The 21,658-nt window shown below is 43.9% G+C and overlaps 1 protein-coding gene across 2 annotated transcripts in view; it reads right to left on the bottom strand.

Moving 5' to 3' along the window:
* The window catches only part of RGPD4 (RANBP2 like and GRIP domain containing 4), a 71,037-nt gene that overhangs the window by 30,656 nt on the left and 18,723 nt on the right, over positions 1 to 21,658 (bottom strand). For both annotated transcript variants that reach the window (XM_075200265.1, XM_075200267.1), the window contains exons 12-19: positions 21,459 to 21,582; positions 21,148 to 21,309; positions 20,420 to 20,557; positions 14,900 to 15,046; positions 13,531 to 13,713; positions 13,169 to 13,252; positions 10,812 to 10,950; positions 79 to 173 (exon numbers count right to left, since the gene is read on the bottom strand). In XM_075200265.1, coding sequence (XP_075056366.1) covers positions 79 to 173; positions 10,812 to 10,950; positions 13,169 to 13,252; positions 13,531 to 13,713; positions 14,900 to 15,046; positions 20,420 to 20,557; positions 21,148 to 21,309; positions 21,459 to 21,582 — 1,072 coding nt within the window. The remainder of the gene's footprint in view (positions 1 to 78; positions 174 to 10,811; positions 10,951 to 13,168; positions 13,253 to 13,530; positions 13,714 to 14,899; positions 15,047 to 20,419; positions 20,558 to 21,147; positions 21,310 to 21,458; positions 21,583 to 21,658) is intronic.

The following is a 21,658-nucleotide window of genomic DNA, read 5'->3' as shown; positions in this document are numbered from 1 at the left end:
AGAATACATTAAAACGGCAAATCTAAAAGTGGACATATATTGATTTGTATAGCGAAAACAGAATAAAGAATAACGTACTTTCGTTGGAGTAACGTTCGTCACTGGTCTAAGAAGCTGCTGTGGATTATAAGCTGGCGACTGAGCATAGTAACCAGGATGTGCTGTTGTAGAAACTGAAATCAAAATAAATATTTTCTTACAATGGTATAACTTGACAAAAAAGCAATATAGTAGTAGTAATCAACAGTTAACTGCCCTAGTCAGCAGACATAGTAAAAGTACAGTTGTGTAGTCTTGAAGTATCATACAAAAGATCCCGTTACTAAACATGGCAACGTGTTACGGAATCTCTCATGTTTCTTTCTTATTAGAAAGAATTTAGGTGGCAAGGATGAAGAACCTTTCAGCTAACTGAACAAGATTAGTACAGATGTGTAACAGTAAATGTGTGCTAGCTCATCCACTGACTACACTGGTAATTTTTTCAAAAACACACAATTCGGTAATACAGATTTGCAGGAAAGGGCACACTATCCTTTGTAAAAATGTGTGCATTTCACACTGATTGGTTACTTGTTAGCCTTCTAACTTTCCTACATATTGACATTTTGAATCAGGTCCCTTAATTCACAAGTAACCAAATCAGTATTCATATTACTGTTGGACTTTATCAGAGTGTGATCCTTCCAGCATTAGTTAAGTTTACATACTTCCTCAAACAGTTTATCCGCCATTAAAATTCTATTCAGTCTCTTCTCTGCAGCTTCTCCCAAATATTCACCAAAACTAATATCTATTGTATTTCAATTATCTGTTTAGACACATGGTTGAGAATGGCTTTTGTCAATGCCATCAGTCTGATCCTAGGAGCTTGATGGATAATGCCGTACTGACCTCAGTTGCAGAGGACCATGTAGCTGCTCTGCATAACTGGTCAGCTGAGGCCCCATTTTGTGCAGCCCAGGACGCCCCCTACTGAACGGGTAGAATAGGCTACAATACGATCTGTCACAGGTCTGATCGCAGCGAGATAAGCCTGCTAAATAGTAGAAGTAAGTCACCTAGCAATCGATTGCTTAGAGGCCGACCATCCTCGTTTAGAGGAGTCAAACAAAATAAAGAATCTGTGCGGCGAATCTTTGATGTCTTCCTGACAAATTCTTAGAGCCCTGACCACATCCAGAAACTCCATGGGACCTGTCCCAGAAGACTGTGGGACTACCGTGAATACCAGAACCACTATTTCTTGGTTCAAATGAAAGCTGGGCACCACCTTTGGTAGGAAAGCGGTAACTGTTCTGAGAACCGCCCTATCATCGTGAAAGATAAAATATGGTTCAAAACATGAGGGCACCCAATTCGGAACCTCTCCGAGCTGATGCAATAGCTAGTAGAAATACAACTTTCATAGTCGAGAACCGTAATTCTGCAGTGTCTATCTGTTCAAAAAGAGGTCCTTGAAGCATATTAAAGCACCAGGTTAAAACCTCAGGGGGCCGTTGGTGAAACATATGGAGGTTGGATATACAGGACTCCTTGCAAGAAGGTCCTAACATCCGGAATATCTGCCAAGCGCAGGTGAAAACATACTGAAAGGGCTGATATCTGTACTTTCAATGAACCTAGATGAAGGCCCGCATCCAAGCCATCCTGTAGAAAAGCCAGAAACCGTGGAAGACAAAGTAGCCGCATGTAGTGGCATGTCCGGCTCTCACACCATCTAATGTAGGCTCACCAGACGAGGTGGTAAATACGAGCCGAAACTGGTTTTCTTGCCCGGAGGAGTGTGTTCACTACATGTGGAGAGAAAGCGCCACAAGTTGGCCTCAGCAGTCATGCCGTTAAACTGAGCCGAGGAAAGTCCCGATGTGTGACTGGTCCTTGCTGAAGGAGGTCTTCTCGAAGAGGCAGTTTCAGACCTGGACCTAACGCTAGCCCCAGAATTTATGCGTACTAAACTCGCCTTGGCCAAGCGAGAGCCACTAGTATGACTGGAAGTCCCCCTTGCTTCACTTGTCGAAGGCCTCTGGGAATCATAGGGATGGGAGGAAAAAAGTACCCCAACCTGAAGTCCCATGACATTATGTCGAAGGCCACTGCCAAGGAGTCTGTTGCTCGAGAGCAAAACTGAGGCACCTTTCTGTTGTGATGTGATGCCATTAAGACCAGGTCTGGGATCCCTCATCGTAGGACCAGAGACTGGAAGACCTCCGGATGGAGCAACTACTCGCCCAGCAATATTGCATGCCAGCTAACAAAAAAAAAAAAGTCTGCTTTTCAATTTTGGATTCCTGGAATAAAAATTTCTGAGATAGCGGGAACGTGGTTCTCTGCCCAGGTCAAGACCCGATACACCACCCTCATTGCTCCTGCACTTCTGATACCCCCTGTCTGTTGACATAAGACACTGCCGCTGCTTTGTCGGACTGCAGACGGACTGGGTGTCCGTGAAGTGTTGTCTGGGCCCTCTCTAAGGCCATTAACATGGCTTTAGTTTCAGAATGTTGATGGGGATATAAGAGTCCCTGGAGCCATAAATGAAGCACCACAGTCCCCCATCCAGTCAGGCTGGCATCTGTGGTTACCAAGATCCAGGACCATGGGGCAAAGGACCTTCCCACTGTCAGATTGTCCTGGACCATCCACCACTTGAGGGAAGCCTTTGCCTCTGGTGACAATTGGATCAGTTGTCCCTCTAAACTCAGATGGGATCCTGACCACTTCCTTAAGAGGTCCCATTGGAAGCAGTGCGAGTGAGGTCGACCATAAGTAATTGTCTTGAAAGTTGATACCATCTTTCCTAATAGACGCATGCACAAGTGGACCGACGGACTGCGGCAGGTCATAACCCGAGCAGTAAGATTCCTCATGGATGGAGATTTGTCCATGGAAGGAAAAACTTTTGTTTGTTGGTGTCCATGATTAGTCCCAGAAAGGTCATTTTCAGGCACGGAATCAATTGTGGTTTTTCTCGATTTACGAGCCATCGGTGCTTTTCCAGGATCCTGATAGTGAGGACCAGGTGCTGATTCAGCAGCAGAGCTGAGCATGCTTTTATGAGCAGACCGTCCAGATAGGGCACTATTTGCACTCCTCTGGAATGAAGACAGGCTGCCAACACTTTTGGTGCTATCAAAAGACCAAATGGGAGAGCTCTGAATTGGTAGGGAGACTGTCCCACTGTAAATTTGAGAACGGTCTAATGAGCCTTCCAGATAGGTATGTGAAGGTAGGCGTCCTTGATGTCTATAGACTTCATGAATTGATCTGGTTTCAGTCCACTGATGTTGGAAACCTGACCATCTGTAGGTGCAGATTTAACTGTTTTAGATTTAGAACAGGTCAGAACGAGCCGTCCGGCTTTGGGACCAAAAGGAGATTGGAGTAGAACCTGTGCCTCTTTTGGTGCTCTGGATCCTAGCGGATGACTCCGGCGGAAAGAAGAGAGGCAACACACAAGCATTGCCTCTTTCTTTCGAAGGTCGCGGGGTAAGCTGGTTGCAAAGAATGAATGAGGTGCCGGACCTGATAGGTCTATCATATATCCTCTCGTCATGATCCCCCGAATCCAACGGTCTTCTGAGGATGCTGCCCAGTGATCTCTGAACAGTAGAAGACGTTCACCCACTCCTGCAGCCATGAGAAGGGGAAGGAGACCGTCAAACTTTACTGTTTTTCTGGAAGCTTGCGAGATGAACGTTTCATGGAGGAAGACCTACCTCTTTACACTTATCCTCTAGAAGCTGAAGTCCTCGGTCTATGTGTCTGGCCTCGGCCAGAGGAGCCCCCACAAAAGGACTGTCTAAATGAAACAAACCTTGGTGCCCTAGGTTTTGGGACATTTACTGGGAGAAAGCGGCTTTGGCCTGGCAAATTATGCTGTCCAGTTCAGGGCCGAATAACACTCCCCCTGAATAAGGGAGGGATTCTAAAGACTTTTTTAATACCGTGTCTGCATCCCAGGACCTGAGTCATAAGGTTTCCCTGGCCACTACTGCGGTTGCAGAAACAGATGAAGAAATGGAGACTGCTTTCTGGGCAGCCTTGTATAATTATCCGTAAGCCTCCTTGAGATGCAGGGCAAGGGGGAGGAATTCCGACGTTTGCAGACCCGCTGCAAATTGGTCAGCCCTTGTTTCCAAAGCCCTGGCAACCCATGCCAATAAAAACATAGGTCTGAATGAAGTACCTGCCACAGTGTAGACAGACTTTAAAAAGTCCTCTATCTTGCGGTCAGTATTATCCTGCAGGGTGGCTGTTGCTGGGATAGGGAATGTGGTGTGGCGTGCTAAGCGTGCCATCAGTGAATCAACCCTTGAACCTGTTCCCAATGGTTGAGGCTCTCCTCCTGTAATGGATATAAAGCCAGATACCCTCGCGGAATAGTACATTTCTGATCTGGTTGTTTCCAGGAGGCGTCTGCTATTTCTTTCAGTTCTACTGATGGAGGAAAGCGGATCGCATGTTTCCTAGCTTTTTTGAAAAGACTTTGATCTAATGTTCTAGTCTCTTCTAGATCGAGAATACCTAATGCCTGACGAACTGCTACCACCAGGTTGTCAATAACTTGATATCTGGAAGACTCTTCTGGGTCTATGTCCTGTGTAGAATTTATGACCTGTGTAGAATCTGCATAGATCAACCACCTCTTCTGAAGATTCCTATGAATCAGAGAGGGTCAGAATGGGTTTTTTGGATTGGTGTCACTTATTTTTGGGTAAGGATCTTGGCGCATCCAAGAACCGGTTTAACCCATCAAGTCCTCTAACTAGGGAAGCCGACCAAGCCAGTTCTACTGTAGGAAGGTCTTGTGAGGTGAGGACAGATGGAGCCCCAGCCTGTCCTGAGTCTGTGGACTCAGCGGTCCCTGTGGTCGTCTGTTACAAGGGGGTCAATTGTTACTGAGGTAGAATGGAGAACCGCCGCAACCGCTAGAGTCTGTTGGTTTAGATAGCAGCTTAACCAATGTCTCAACCCCATGTCCCACATATCAGGGCATTTGCCCATGCTGGCGTTTCCGCTAGTGGCGGCGCGCTCACCTGAGCCTGAGCAGCCAGAGTACCCCCGCTGCAGTTAGCACAAAGTGCCCCCGGGTTCTGTAGTCCCATTGGCAACTTATATTTACAACTGGAACAGGTATAATTTTTGTCCGAGGTGCCTTTCCCTTATCAAACATTTTTTAAGGAAACAGTAGAACAGTAAAATAAGGAAATACAGGTATTCACTCACAAGCAAACAGACACTAACTAGCCTATGACAGTCAAAAATTAGTATCCCTGGTAAGACTATATGTTATGCAATTAGTATTCTATATTTTATTAAAAATGCTATTGCAACAATTTAGTTTCAATAAACCCATATCTATGATAAAGAGAGATAAGAAAAGTGGTACTTAGCCTTCCAATCAGGCAAAGATGTCTTATAGAGCAGGAGAGGTCTGTCAGCAACTCAGTGTCCCATAAAAAATCTGCTGTTCTTTTCCCGGGCGCCCTTTGAATAGCTCACTTGCTTCAGACTGGGAGGGACTGTCTTCTAAGTACCCTCCGACTGCACCCTTTTCCTACTCCCCCTTGAGTTTTCTGCTGGTAAAAGGCGATCTGCTGCATCTATATTATGCAGCAGTCACTTGTAGCAGATTCCTGGTGGCCGTTTTTCTGGTGGCACAAGTACCCCTCGCCCTCCTTTGCTGAAGAGGGGGACTTTGTATATTCCAACATGGCAGACCCGGCATTCCGATTACAGCGCTCTTTGCCATTTTAGGCAGCGCCGGTATATCGGTCTTGGGTCAGCGTGGCAACGCATATAAGTCGATTGTCCGCGCTGACTGTTTTAAAAGAGTAAAAGAAAAAAATAATGTAACTCCCGATGTTAGTGAGAACTGCCCAGTTCTCACTGTCTGGATAAGTGTGCTTTGTAAAGCTAACAGAGCACACTGATGCCAAAAATAAAGTTAAATTAGGAAGAAAAAAACTGGATTTATACTTACGATAAATCTTTTTCTCTGAGTCCATCTGGGGGACACTCCTTAACCATGGGGGTTGAGTCAGAGGGAGGAGTCTGGCACCCAAAGAGTTAACTTTTTTCAGCTGACAGCATATCACCCCTGCCAATTCCCCACATACCTCGGTTTGATTACCAAAGCCCTTAGGATGATAGGCCAATCAACCAAGACACACCACTCAGAGGGGGGAGTGGAGATAACAGAAAACAACGAAAAGACGGGGGAGGGGGGGGGGGGGAAATCGCAGTGTCCCCCAGATGAACTCAGAAAAAGATTTATCGTAAGTATAAATCCCGTTTTCTCTTTCATCCATCTGGGGGACACTCCTTAACCATGGGGACTTACAAAAGCAATCCCTCTGAAGGGTGGGACCGCTCTGATCTCCCTGCACGTAGAACACTACGGCCAAAGGAGGCGTCCCCAGACGCAAATATATTAAATTGGTAGAATTTTGTAAAGGTATGGACCGAGGACCAGGTGGCTGCCCTGCACAGCTGGTCCGCCGTGGCTCCATTACGAGCCGCCCAAGACACCCCAACCGACCGGGTAGAATGGGCAACAATACGCTTCGGGACAGGGAGATTAATACGGACATAAGCCTCCCTGATAGTCAGGGTAAGCCATCTGGCAATAGTTTGCTTAGATGCTGGCCATCCCCGTTTGGTAAAGTCAAACAATACAAATAGAGAATCTGTCTTGCGTATCTTTGCAGATCTCTTAACATATATACGCAATGCCCTCACTACGTCCAAATATTTATTTGTCTTTGTTCCAGGAGTCTGAAGCTCCTCTCTGAATACTGGAACAACTATATCCTGATTAATATGAAAACCTGAGACCACTTTAGGGAGAAAGGACGGAACAGTACTTAAAACTGCTCTAGCCTCATGAAAAACCAGATAAGGTTCCTTGCAGGATAAAGCTCCCAGCTCCGAGACCCTTCTGGCCGAGGCGATAGCAAGCAGGAAGACTGCCTTCCATGTCAAGAACCGCCACTCTGCTCAGAGTAGAGGTTCAAAGGGAGGCTCCTGCAACATGCTTAGGACCAGATTAAGATCCCAAGGCTCCGCAGGATGCACGTAGGGCGGCTGGATGTGAAGCACTCCCTGTAGAAAGGTCTTAACATCCGGAAACTCCGCCAGCCGCCTGTGGAAATACACGGACAAAGCAGATACCTGAACCTTTAAGGTTCCAAGTTTAAGCCCCGCCTCTAAACCACACTAAGAAGGCGAGAAATCTAGCCAGACTAAAGGTTTTAGAATTGTAAGACTTCTTCTTACACCACATATATATATATATATATATATATATATATATACACACACACACACACACACCAAATACAGTGGTAAATTCTGGCTGAAACTGGCTTCCTGGCATTCAGGAGAGTGCCTATTACACCCACCGAGAAACCTCTCGCTCTCCACAGACTGGATTCTAAGGCCCTGCCATTAAATACAGCTGGCTCAGCCTTTGACGCAAGAACTGTCCCAGGGTCAGCAGATCTCTTCACAGCCTTACTGGCAGTACCAGAAAGACTGGACGATCCTCCGGACTGACTCTCCACGGGACCCTGTGGGGCAGGTTTAACCTGCAGCCCCAAGGCCTTGCTAGGACGTCCACTACCAGTGGATCCCTTGTTCTTGCGCACAACTCCGGGACTTCCCTGTCTCTTGTTCGGTTTTTGTCGCAACCACCAGCTGAGGACCTACCTCCTCCACTGGTACCTCGAACACGGGAATGCTCCTCTGGGTTGAAACCCTGCACAGGGTAAGGTCGCCAAAGATGTCACCATCTTTCCCAGCAGCTTCAAAGACCTGGCTACTGACAGCCTCTTGTCTGATAGTATCCTGCCTGTCCACTCCATCTAGGACCTCAACTTGTCCTGTGGAGACAACATTCTGCTGCATACTAAGTCCCTCACTAGTCTCAAGAAAGTCATCACTCTGAATCCGCATTCCAAGCCCTTAACCATAACGCCCTTCTAGCTACTACAGCTGTAGCTGAAATAGACGAAGCTATGGAGGCCGAATTATGGGCCGCTTCATATACATAGCCTGCTGCCTCCCTTAGCTGCATGGCCAGAGGCAGTAAATCTGAATCCTGCAAGGCAGACTCTAACTGCCCTGCCCAGACTTCCATGGCCCTAGCTACCAAGGTAGAGGACAATGCTGGCCTGAGGCTAGTACTGGCGGCCGAGAAGATCGACTTTAGCAGGGACTCTAGTTTCTTGTCAGTCACGTCCTGTAAGGTCGCTGACCCGGGTACAGGTAGTGTAGTCTGACGAACCAATCTCGCCACAGGTGCATCCACCTTTGCCACCTGTTCCCAACGGGTCATATCCTCCTCCTGAAGGGGATACAGTACGCCAAACTTCCTTGGCATAGAGAACCTCTTATCTGGATATTTCCAAGAGGCCTCTACAATATCCCTCAACTCAGCTGAGGGAGGGAACCTGACCACCTGCTAAGAAGCCTTCTTAAAGAGGGAGCGGTCCAAGGACTTAGTCTCCTCTACTTCAGCAAACCCCAGGGTCTGACAAACTGCTCTTACTAGATCGTCCATACCCTGGTGCCTAGAGTTTCCTTCTGACTCTATAATGGACACATCTGAATCGTCCAACAATTCCCCCTCCGCTTTAGCTGTTTGTCTACGTCTTTTAACACTACGCTTGTGTCTGGGGTTCTCCAGTAGATGGGTAAGCCGGCCCAGGCCTTTAGCCACCGCTGACCAACCCACCTCTCCTATCTGGGAAACCCCCGGGAGGGCTGGGGAGGGAAATAAACCGACCCCTGGGGAAAATTACTCATCTGTCATTCCTGCTGTTATACCCTGAGAAGTCAACGATGTAGATGGAATCTCAACTGGTTTAGATAACAGACTTACAAGGGTATTAACTCCCTGTGTTAAAGCAGCCGCCCAACTCAGGAGGATCTACCGTTATGGTGGAGGTGTCTATAGGCTGTTTCACAGGAGCCACAGTGCAGGCCGCACAGAGCCCCCCCTGATCCAGCCGTTCACTTGTTAATTTAACATTACATTTTGACATTATGTTTGGTACGTGTTTTGCTTTTATCTGCCATTACAAGATAAGAAAAACTGAATCACGTTTCAAAATTCACAAACACTTTTCCAAATTATCAGAAAATACAGATTAGGTTATTTAACATATCATAGTATTTCTGATTTAAATAAGACAAGCTTGGAGAACTCTATAGTTTTCTCATAAACAACAGTTCTCTCAACACATCATTGTCTTATAATATACATGTCTACACATGCACACATACACACAGAAGAAAATAAAAGGGATACTCAGCGGGGAAGATATGTCTCAACAGTGCACTTCTCTTCAAATGACTGCTGCAACTGTCCTCCTTTTGAAGCTTGGCGCCAAAAGGGATCTTCCACGCGCTCACTCAGCAGGGGGGGGAAGCGGTGTTCCTCAAACACATTCCCCTTCCACTGGCTCTCCTTATGTGTTATTTACTTTAACAGCGTTCTGCCCTTTCTGTTATATTAGGGGAAAACCTTTTAGAATGTGTTCCCCGCTAGCGCTATCAATAGCGCGCCATCCTCAAGAATTCACTGCCATCCCATGGGAGGAGGAACTTGGTATACTCCAGCTGGCTTCCGGGGAACCTCAGCAGTAAAGGCGCTTCCTGCCTAATGGCAGCGCCCATCCTGCATCAGCGGGGAGAGTCTCTTGCCGACTGCTTCCCGCTGTAATAAGCGTTTCACCCTCTGTCAGCGGGGCCGCCCCCCCTGATAGGCGCTTCTCCCAAGAGTCAGCTCCGTTGTGCACGGAGCCTCTCGCCGCTATCAAAAGAAAAAAACTGCCAAAGAAAAGGAAAAAAACCTATTACCAGTGAACCCTGTTCACTGTCTCTCTTGGAGCTCTTCAGGTGCGACCTTCTTCCAAGGGCACCCAATTCAAACTGAGGTATGTGGGGAATTGGCGGGGGTGATATGCTGTCAGCTGAAAAAAGTTAACTCTTTGGGTGCTAGATTCCTCCCCCCGACTCAACCCCCATGGTTAAGGAGTGTCCCCCAGATGGATGAAAGAGAAAAGAAAAAAAATTCTTCCCGTCATAAAAGCAAGCCCAACTTCCTTAGGCACTTAAAAGGCTGGAGAGGCTACAGGTGGTTGCAGAGGGGAAGGGTTTGTCAGCTTTGATACATTAACCAAGTTAACCTGTTAAGCGCTAATTCCACCTCCTCTCACACAACCCATGGTAGCAGTGTCTCCCAGATAGGATGAAAGAGAGACATTTTACCCGCACGTTTTTGATGCACCTGCATGAGCTGGAATTGCTCATCACAGAAACCCAATTCTTTGCAGGTTTCAAAATCAATGCAAAAGTGTAACGCCATTAAATATAGCTCATTTATTGTAATCTAAATTAAAACCACTGCTGAATAGGCCCACAAAGATACATGGATCTCATCCCACCCATCTATATAAAGTTAACCTACAGATGTTCTTAACATAATAAAAATCCTTACTTTTTGCTTTGTTGAAAAGCAAAGATTGAGTAAAAGCAGGACAAGGTGGCTATTGAAAAGAGAGCCAGGAAGTGAAGGGCAGGTCATAAATAAGGAGGATTAGAGCCCCTATAACTTGCTGAAGTCCAACTGCTAAAACTGCAGCACTCCACCCACCGACAGGGGTGAGTGGCATAACAGCAACATGTGCTGCTCTCATGGGCTAGTAATACTAAACAAGATGTCCATCTCTGTCACAGTGGCACACATAACATTCATTACCAGCTTAATTGATCAAAATGTTTTTTAAGAATAATATCCACACCTGTTAATGGGACATCATAATAACTCTGGGCTAAATGGTATCCATCTGTTGCTGTATCAGAACTAAATCCTTCAGCTGCCCAACGCTGGGATGATACATTGGTGTTTGAATTATTCATTCTTAGCTCTTGTACTTCTTTCTGTAAAATTAATGAAATGAAACATTACGTGCACTCTTTATATGTGGAGCATTCCAGTTGTCTATTTTGAATGCCGGTTTTACTTTAGTACACTTTCCAAAAGACATAATATATAACCATTGTCAATATCATGTAATGCTAAACAAAGCTTTATAGTCTACAGCAAAAGCAATTCTAATACAATGAATGCGAGACGTTGGGATTCTGAAAGCAGTTTTGGAGTATCTGTGGGATTGAGGGTGTGTGAGACAATTTAGCATTATTGGGAGTATTTATGGTATAGCAATGTGGGACAAGTGAAGTGAGGGTGCAGGTCATTTTATGAGGTGTTTATTTTTTTTACCAAGTTAAGGGTAATACGTAGCTCTTTTGGAGGATAGAGGGCTGCATATACAGCCTTTGAAGTGCATCAGAATGCCCATCATTGATTACTGACCAAAACTAACAAACAGGTAACAACCTCCCCCACCACCTCCATCCTGGTAATTCTCAAAACCTCTTCTGCCATAATCACCTTTTACTTCAAAAGCAGCAAACAAACACACTACTTCAGAACTAAACCACACAACGTTTAAAATATGTATGGATGCACAAGACCTAGGATTATTTTTTTTTTAAAAAACAAAGACAAAAAAAACAACCACACATTTATTAACAGACCACACCCTTTAAAACTGGTTAGTATCAAGAGTTCCACAAGACATAAATACCCTAGATTTGAAAACCAAGCTTAATGCCCTAAAAATAATCAGACAGAAGGACAATAGGACAAAATCTGAAAGCAGCAGTGAGGCTGCTAGGAGAAGATGTGAAGGCTGAAAAACAAAACACAAACCGCCTGTTTCAGGCACCAATTGTTGACTGAAAGCTGTAGCGATTGCCTCCCAATGGAAGTGTTCCCAATACAGATAACAGTACTCGTCCCCAGTGATAACTGCTGGTGAAGGACCTATCCATATGGGGAAATCAAAATTGCAAGAATCACTTGGTCTGGATGTATCCATATGCAAAAGCTTGAAGAGTGTGTGTTCTTTACAGTACAATAACCCCAGGACTCAATTCCAGTAAGCCGGGAACCTGCAAATAAATATAATCGCAAACCCTGGGACAGACTTAAAGTATGTCAAGAAAACTCTGAAACTGTACTTCTTGCCCAGAATACATAGGGAGTAAAAGAAAAATACAAATGACCCTTATTCCCAAACCCTGCTTTATGCCAGGAGTCACAAAAAATCCCAAGATTGCTTGTATCAGTTTAAAGGCAAAAGCATCACTTAACTTTGACAGGTTGAGAAGTAATTTGCGTGTGCAGACTAAAAAAATAAAATAAAAATAAATAAAAAGTATGCCTTTAAAAAGGGAAAACTGATAAAATAATTTGAAGTGGCATACAACCACAATTTTAGTCAAAATGTGCGATACCCAGAAGTTACAAGCTGTAACATATAGATCGGTCAATGCAAACTACAAATTCTCGACCAGCTGATCAAGCTTATTCGTGGAAACATTATTCATGTTTGAATGGAACAGGTCAATCATTCACTGCAGGTTTAGGGCACTAAAATTAAATCCCTGGTAAAATCCAGTCTGAGGAAATGGAGAGACAGAACTTAACAGAGTTAACTTGAGGAAGGCTCATCTCATGTTAAGTGGTTTGGGGGAGGGGCGTGTTGATAGTTTGTTAGAATACATAACATGTTGAAGTACCTGTATTTCACAGGCCACCATAGTAAGAAATATGGTCTGGACCACCAATTTTAAAACTAGCAGTATTATGAAGAGATAGATTAAGTGGAAACTCAGTATCAAAAATAATGAAACTGTCAAGCCCACTAAAAGAAGTCATAGAACATAGGCCATTTGATGACTCCAATAAATAGTGTAAATGTGTCCCTTGCGATTTGGAGAGGAAAGGCATTTGTTAACCTGGAGTCTTATCCAGAATGCTGATATGATAGGAAATGGAGACACCTGCAAAGAAAGCAGCCACCAAAACCTTAGCAAAAGGTTCATGGGACATCCAAACAAAGGCCACATATTGCAAGCAGCAAAGAAGAATTAAAAAAAAATTGAAGTAATCTATTATGGGACAAGAAAAAGGAGCAGCGACAGGTCAGTATCATTGAAGGGAGTAATACTTCCCCAAACCCACAAAGTAGGATCCCAAGGACACACGAGAAAAATAGAGTACAATTTATCCTTTAATAGCCTAACTTACCTTCAAGGCTTCAACTTGTTGAACAAGTTCTTCAATTAGTAATTTTTGATCTTCAGCCCATGGTGGTGGTGTCTTTGATGAAAACTTTAAAAAGGAGAGAAATTATGCACACACATATATATATTATACACATGCATATGTGTACACATACACAAAGATAATGTTACGTTACCAAACCCAACTCCAAAACTGGGCTGTTCATATTAATGCCACCCTTAAATTTGCATGGGTAGTCCTACATTTGGCAGTCTTGGTGGGATTGATACTGCTCCCATTATTCCCAGCTGATAACTTTGGTGCCTTACAACCAAACAGCTAAAAATCATAAAATCAAAGCAGCTTCACAGAACAAAAAGGAATACCTTTGCTGTTTTGCCAGGTGATAGAGAGAACTTTGTTGGAGAAGGAGTAGAATGTTTTATTGCAGAAGCAGACATAAAGGACTGTGTATCTCTGACATTCGGGCTATGTTTATCAGGAAGTTCACCAAGATTTTGCCTCACATCATCCAGCATCTCCTCAACAGATTCGATAGGCACAGGGAGCTGCAATGAAACAAAAGTGTTTCTGCAATGATTGCCTACATAAAACTACAGTGCTCTTTAGGACATGAGCTTAGAATACACAGGGCAAATATGTAAAAAAAAGAAAACACTTCATGAAAACAAAGAAGCCCCCGCAAAATACTAAAATGTTTTATGTCACTCTTTACAACACCATCATTTTAGTATACTTGGTGTAAAACAAAAATATCTGGGAGGCAGTAAACAGACTGACAACATCTTTAACAGGTGTACAGTCTCATAGATAGCAGTCGATAACCTTAATAAATGCCTTCATTGTCACATGCAAGGCCTGTCTCCTTTTACTGGTTCTATGCTTATTTCCCTCCCTAGAGATCTCTCCTATCAAGACCCATCAATTCCAATGGGACCGTTATGATTTTGAAGTAAAATGGATTTTGTTCTTGCTTCTTATTCTCGATCTTGGTTCACACACACACCAATGCAGTTGACATGCATGTTTACTTTAATTTATTTTTTTTGCATGGTAAATACATTTAAAATAGCCAGTACCATACAGGAGGGCATAACACAAACTGTAGAGGTCCACTACACAAAATACAGAACAAGCAAAGGCTACATGGAGAACATCCAAAAAGCACAAATTCAAGAAAACCACACTTAAGAATAATACACAAGACTTTATTAGGCAAGGTACAGAACAGAACATAGTTTATTAGTTTACTATGTTTGTCCCCAATTGTAAAGCGCTACGGAATATGTTGGCGCTATATAAATAAATGATGATGATAGTACAGAACATATAAGTGGTAAAATACACGGACACACTGGTTGACAAAGGGGGGACAAACAATACAGGAGGAGAGAGGACTGTGCTTATAAGAGCGTACAACTCAACACGTTTGAAAAAAAAAATAAAAAATCATTCCAATAGTAAAACATTAAGAGGAAGCAATAAGCAAAAGTGGAGGTGTTGTTGCCCATAGAAACCAGAATCTAGTTTTTATCTAGCACATTCTAGAAAATGATAGCTAGAATCACACTGGTTGCTATGTGCAACACCTCCACTTTTCTGTTTTTCACTTCCACCTCCATCTTTCACTTTTTTTCGTTTTTAGATGTTGTAGTATATCTGCTGATTGAGTTCACTTTAAGAAATCTGTTTAAAGTGCATTGCAAACACAATCAATAAAACAAATCATGTTACCTTTTCTGTCAATGAAGGATCTGCTGAGACATCATCAAGAATCTTAAGGAGATATGATTTACATTTCTGCATACAGTTTTGATATTCCTCTTGCTCCTCTGATGATAAAATATCATTCTCAATATCCTCTCCTTTTTGCTGGTATACCTATGGAATATTATAAATCCTATGTAATGTATTGTAAGTACAGAATCTGTAGCAGTAAGATGCAATTTAATTTACAGGACTCCCTGACCACTTTAGAATGAATAAACTCATAAGGTCGATCTACATTAATACGAAAAGATAAAGGACTCAACACTATACAGTATTAATTGTAAAGGTTACTGGCTCATAGCATATTGAACTGGAAAATGTGATCATCTGGGGAACATTGCTACTATGAGTTGTAGGATGGGATCAAGAAGCAGACATTTAAATAAGTAACTTTAACATCTTTATGGCAGCTCCTCCCCTCTGCAACCCTGGTATAGCCCAGTTCAACTTTAAAAGCACCAAGAAAGGTTAACAATGTGCACTTAATAGAATGCAATAATGAACCAGAAAACTGAGCATAAGGGTGGGAACGTGTCCAGTGTCACAAGATGAACTCAAAGAAAAGGATTTACCGGCAAGTACAAAAATCCCAATTTCTCTTTCATTCTATCTGGGAGTAACATGCTTCCATGGGGCGTAAAAAGTCATCCCTAAGAGTGTATGTTCAGCCAAAGCTAAACGCAGAACTTTCCGTCCAAAACTCTCATTCCAGGATGCAAAAACCTGAAGATGAAATAAACTTTGCAATTGTATGAACAGAGGACTAGCCTTGCACAGCTGTTACGCTGAAGCCCGCAGCCCAGGAAGCACTTGCAGAGCTAGTGTATTGCACAGAAACAGGAGCCGTTTGTCTGTATAATCTAATCAATCTTGTCTGCTTAGGAGCAGGCTAGCCTTGTTTCTGCACTTCATACAGTGCCAGTTAGAAGTCCATGCGAGTAGATACTGAGAGCTTGTATCAAATCCAATAGTGCCAGGCCCTCCAGACCTGCAGAAGAGCTGGATAGAAGAAACACAGGAAGAAAAATTTCCTGGTTTATATGAAGTGTTGCCACCAAATTCAGTTGAAAGGTAGGTGTAATACGCAAGACCGCCTGATCATCATGAATGATCAGGAAGGGGGACTGTCAGGAAAGCCACACCAAATCAGACTCTTCTAGCTGAAGCAATGGCTAGAAGGAGAACCAGTTTCCAGAGCAACCACCTCAAATCAACATACAACACACTGAAGGGAACCTAGGAGACTGAAAACTGTAGTCACAAAGACCCACACCAATTCCTCAAAGTCCCTGCCTTTGCTTAAATTGCCCACTATTAGCCCCCACCTGAGAGACTGGTGTGTCTCCGAGTGACAAGCTGTTAAACTGGGAAGCCACCACATCAAAATCTTCCACTGAAACACGAGTGTGGAACCTGCCATACTGGATGGTCTTAAATGTCAAGATCATTTCCCCCCCCCATCAGCTTCACAGAGAGAAGAACCAAAGGACTTGTCACCTCCAAGACTCTCAAAATCAGGGCCTGCAAGGACCTGACCTTGTTTACAGGCAAGACGACCCTTTGGAGCCAGATATTGAATACCAGTCCCAGAAACTGCATCTGCTGATAGGGTACCAGGTTTAATTTTCTGATATTCAGGATCCAAGAGTGTTTCTCCAACACCTAAACAGTGCGACTCAAGTGAGACAGAAGCAATTGAGCAGAGACTACAGTGAGCAGCAGACCTTCCAAATAAGAGACAATTGTGACTCCATCTAAACTTAGCAGGACCACCATCACGGCCATGACCTTTGTAGCCAAATGGAAGAACTCTGAATTATAATGGGCGGCTCCTATGGCAAACTTGAGAAAAGAATCGCGTCCTTCCAGATTGGGACATTAAAGAAGGTATCCTTGATGCCCATATTAGAGAATTTTTATACTTACGATAAATCCGTTTCTCCGATTCCATCTGGGGGACACTGCTACCATGGGTTGTATGAGGGGAGCGTGGAGTTGGCACTTGGCTAGTTAACTTATTTAATGTATCAATGCCGACAGACCCCCTCCCCTCTGCAACCCCCTGTAGCTCCTCAGTTTTATTATAAAGCCCCAAGGAAGATAGGCCAAACAACCAAAGAACATTCAGCAGAAGAGAGGAAACGCAGTGTCCCCCAGGTGGAATCAGAGAAACGAAAGTATACCAATACTCTTCTCTTTCATCCTATCTGGGGGATACTGCTCCCGTGGGGACGGTCTGAGGGACCACTCCGACAGCCCGGCATGTAGAGCACTACGCCCAAAACTGGTGACTGTAGACGCAAAGACATGGAATTGATAGAATTTTGTAAAAAAGTATGGCCCGAGGACCAGGTGGCTGCTCTGCAAAGTTGGTCTGATGAGGGCCCATTTCTCGCTGCCCAAGACGCTACCATCGAACGGGTGGAATGGGCAGTAAGTCGACCTGGCACAGGTCGGTTACTACTAATGTAAGCCTGCCTAATGGTTGCAATAATGCAATGGATTGCTTTGGGGCTGGCCATCCTCTTATGTGAATCAAAAAGAATAATTAGAGAATCTGTGTGTCAAATGTGGGAGGTCCTCCTGACAAATTCAGAATGCCCTGACCACATCCAAACACTCCATTAAACGTTGTCCTGGTTCATGTGAAATGTCTAAACCACCTTCGGTACGAACAAAGGAATAGTCCGTAGAACTGCTCTGTTCTCGTGAAAAACCAAATACAGTTCACGACAAGAAAGAGCTCCTAATTCCAGCAAGTCCGCCAACCGAAAGAAAACCGAAAGGGACGATATTTGTACTTTTAAAGAGCCCAATTGGAGACCTGCATCCAGGCCATCCTGGAGGAATGCCAGGAAACGGGGAAGACGAAATGACGAAGTATGGCAGGGCCGATTCTCACACCATTTGATATAAGTGCGCCAGATGCGATGGTAGATACGAGCCGAAACTGGCTTACAAGCCTGCAATAGTGTATTCACGACTCTAAGAGAATCCTCTAGAGCGCCAAAGGCCATGTCATTAAAGTCAGCTGAGGCAAGTCCTGATGTCTGAATGGGCCTTGGAGAAGGAGGTCATCTCGCAGTGGTAGACGCACGGCTTGGCCTACTGCCAGAGATCATGTCTGCATACCATACCCTACACGGCCAATCAAGAGCTACCAGTATCACTGGGAGTCCCACCTGCCTTACTCGTCAGAGAACGCGAATCATGGGTATAGGGGGGGGGGGGGAGACACAGATATTCCAACCGGTTGTCCCAGGGCATTGTCATGATGTCAACGGCTACTACCAGGGGGTACCTTGCCCTTGCGCAGAATCTTGGGACCTTCCTGTTATGCCTCAACGCCATGAGGTCCAGATCCTGGAGACCCCATCTCATGATCAGCAACTGGAAGACCTCCTGATGGAGTGACCACTACCCCGAGATCACTGCATGACGGCTTAGATAATCTGCCTCCCGGTTCTGAATGCCTGGGATGAACACAGCTGAGGTTGAGGGAACATTCTGTTCCACCCAGGCAAAGATCTGTGCTGCCATTGTCATTATTCCTGCACTTCTGGCTCCTCCCTGTCTGTTGACATAAGCCACTGCTGTGGCATTGTTGGATTGTAATCTGAACGGAGAACCCTGAAGTATGTTCTGGGCACCCTGAAGAGCCATTAGCATGGCCTTCAACTCCAGAATGTTGATCAACAGGGAAGACTCCTAAGTCGACCAAAGGCTGTCTGTGGTTACTATGATCCAGGACCACAGGGGAAAAGGAACGTTTACTAGCAGAAAAGTACTTTTGCCACCTGTGGCCTGGCCAATAATATTGTCCAAATCGGGCCCAAACACTTCAACTGAATAGGGTAACGTTTCAAGCGATTTTTTAGATTCTTCATCTGTGTCCCAGGACCTAAGTCATAGAGTCCTTCTGGCTGCCACTGCCAAAGCCGATACAGACGACGAAGTAGAGGCTGCATTTTGGGTCACCTCATAAGTATCCAGAGATTAACTTTAGATGCAAGGTAAGGAAGCAATTCTGAATCCTGCAGTCCCTCGGCCAACTGTTCTGCTCAAGCTTCCATCGCTCTGGCAACCTACGGCAATGAAAACATGGGTTTAAAAGAGATGCCTGTGGCTAAATAAATTGATTTTAAATGACCCTTAACCTTGCGATCAGTGTACATCCTGCAGAGCTGCTGTTCCCGGCACCGGAAGCGTAGTGTGGCGAGCTAAACGAGCTGCCGAAGTGCGAACCTTTGGGATCTGTTTCCAGCAGGCCAGGTCCTCTTCCTGTAACGGGTACAGGGTAAGGGATCTCCTTGGAATAGTAAACTTCTGGTACAGTTGTTTCCAAGCTGCTTCTGCGATATCTGTTAATTCCACTGACTGTGGAAAACAAATAGCGCGTCTTCTCATTTTATTGAAAAGACCCTGATCTGAAGATTTGGGTTCATCCAAATCCATAAGGTCCAGGGCTTGCCTTACTGCTAAGACCAGATTGTTAATGCCCTGATTATTCAGAGATTCTTCCAGGTCCATGACCTGCGCGGAATCAGAGTCAAAAATAGGCTCGCCATCCTCTTCTAATGACCTCTCAGAATCAGAGAGAAATAGAAGAGGATTTGTAGACCGAAGTCTCTTACTTCTACAAAGTCCAGATCTTGGCGCTTCTAGAAACGGTCTAATCTATCCAGGCCTCTGATCAAGGATGAGAACCAAGCTGGTTCTGCAGAGGAAGTGCCTGGGTTTGTAAGAGGATGATGGACCTGCCAAAGCCAATTTAGATGTCCTGGCGCTCACTGGCAAATCCCTACTGTCACAGGAAAGGCAGATTCTACTACGGCAGGGGAGGGGGGGGGGGGGGGACAGAAGAAACCGCTGTTAACCCCATAGGCTTAATAAGTAGTTGGACCAGTGTAGTAACCGACTGTGCCAGAGAAGATGCCCGTGCCGGTTCCTCCAGTAGTGGTAGTACAATAGACTGAGCCTGCATAGTATGTGACCCCACGTCACAGTCAGTGCAAAGTGCCCCCTGGGGCCTTTTGTCCAATAGGCAACTTAACCTTACATTTTGAACAAGTGAAATATTTTGTAAGTGGTGCTTTCCCCTAATCAGACATATATTTCTTTTTTTTTTTTTTAATGGAAAACACACTGAAGCAATAGAAAATCAGTCACACAAGATATAGCTTGAAATAAATACAAGTATAGCAACTAATCTATAACTATAAAAGTTGTATCTTGTAACAAGCAATATGAAAGGGTATAAGTTGGCTAAGTAGAATACAAACGGTTTTTATAACTTCCATCAAAAAGTTAAAGTTAAACTAATTATGTTCAAGCCTTTGACTCCATACTACAACTCATTGCAGTTTAAGTGGAAACGTCATGGCGAGTTACTGTGAAGCATAACTAGTTCTGTATAATAAGTACTGTGCAAATAACCAATAACAGTTATAATATATAATAATATAGTTCAGTAACTATACACACCATAGCAAGACTCCAATAAGAAGAAACACTCTTAATGGCTTCCAGAGCTAGTATGGCATCATCAGTTTTTCCATCGATAAGATCCATTTTTGCAAATGCAATACCAGCCTCATCTTCCAAGTCTCTAACTTCAGATAACTGGGGGGAAAATAAATAAATAGCATATTGTTAACTGTGGCTCATTTAGCATCACACTGCTGTAGATTGCTTTTTCCTTCAGCCTTACATCAGGGAAGGGAAAGTAAACTAGCTATCTATAGCTGCAATAGCATGCAAGAGAGGCAACAGCCAGTAAAGGCTAAATGACTGAACTGTAGTAAAATTCTCCTAGCAGAGTAATATGATTTCATAGCTAAATGTACAGTAAATCAGCATTAAGGACAGGACAACACACCCCAATTACCTACTTCCCAGTAGTAGACATATGGCCATTCATACAAATGTTGTAACGCATTGTTGTATTGTTTCATTTGTCTGCTTCAAGTAACATGAAAACAAACCGTGTGATTACTAAACGCACCCTTTTTCAAATGGCTAATCTTGGATTTCACTGGTTTTGCGTGGAAATCAAAAGACAAAAATAGGTCGCTTACACGTTTGCATGTGAATTCTGCATCCTATCAATCAATTGCTTTTCTCTTTAACAGTGAATATAATACTCTTTTTGGACAGAATTTATGCTTGAAGGTAAACTTATTTACATTAATATTATAACAGAATGCAGATACCTTAATATCTTTGCTATGGAAGTGTTTGAACAGAGGGTCAACTGGTTCAGGAATGCTCTTCTTCTGTTTGACCAGGTCCAAGAGCGGCAACACTTTCTTCCAGTAGTGGATGCAGCGGACCATGTAATCCCTTTGGTCATAGAAGGAATTCAGGTTGGTAGCCTGAAGTGACAAACACATTTAAAAATTACATTATGCAATATATTAATATCCTTCACTTACGGAGGCAGAAATGTGTTCTACTACCCAATGTACAATGACTTGCATACTTCAGGTAGTGTGTGAACATTTACAAGCTATCGTACACTTACTATAGTGCAAAGACTTCTTGCCCATTGTATGAGAAGGGCAGGTTGCAGTCCATGCCTGTCCAAAGCTCGCAAAGTGTTAAGTTCACGCTGAATCATAAGACGAAGTTTTGCTGAAGTACCAGGCCTACATATAGAGAGAGCATTAAAACAAAACATGTCCTAACTAGTTAATAATGTTAATCTACCGTTGATGTGTCTTA

Source organism: Mixophyes fleayi, chromosome 2 (assembly GCF_038048845.1).
Source record: "Mixophyes fleayi isolate aMixFle1 chromosome 2, aMixFle1.hap1, whole genome shotgun sequence".
Classification (NCBI taxonomy): domain Eukaryota; kingdom Metazoa; phylum Chordata; class Amphibia; order Anura; family Limnodynastidae; genus Mixophyes; species Mixophyes fleayi.
This window is presented reverse-complemented; position numbering and strand designations above follow the sequence as displayed.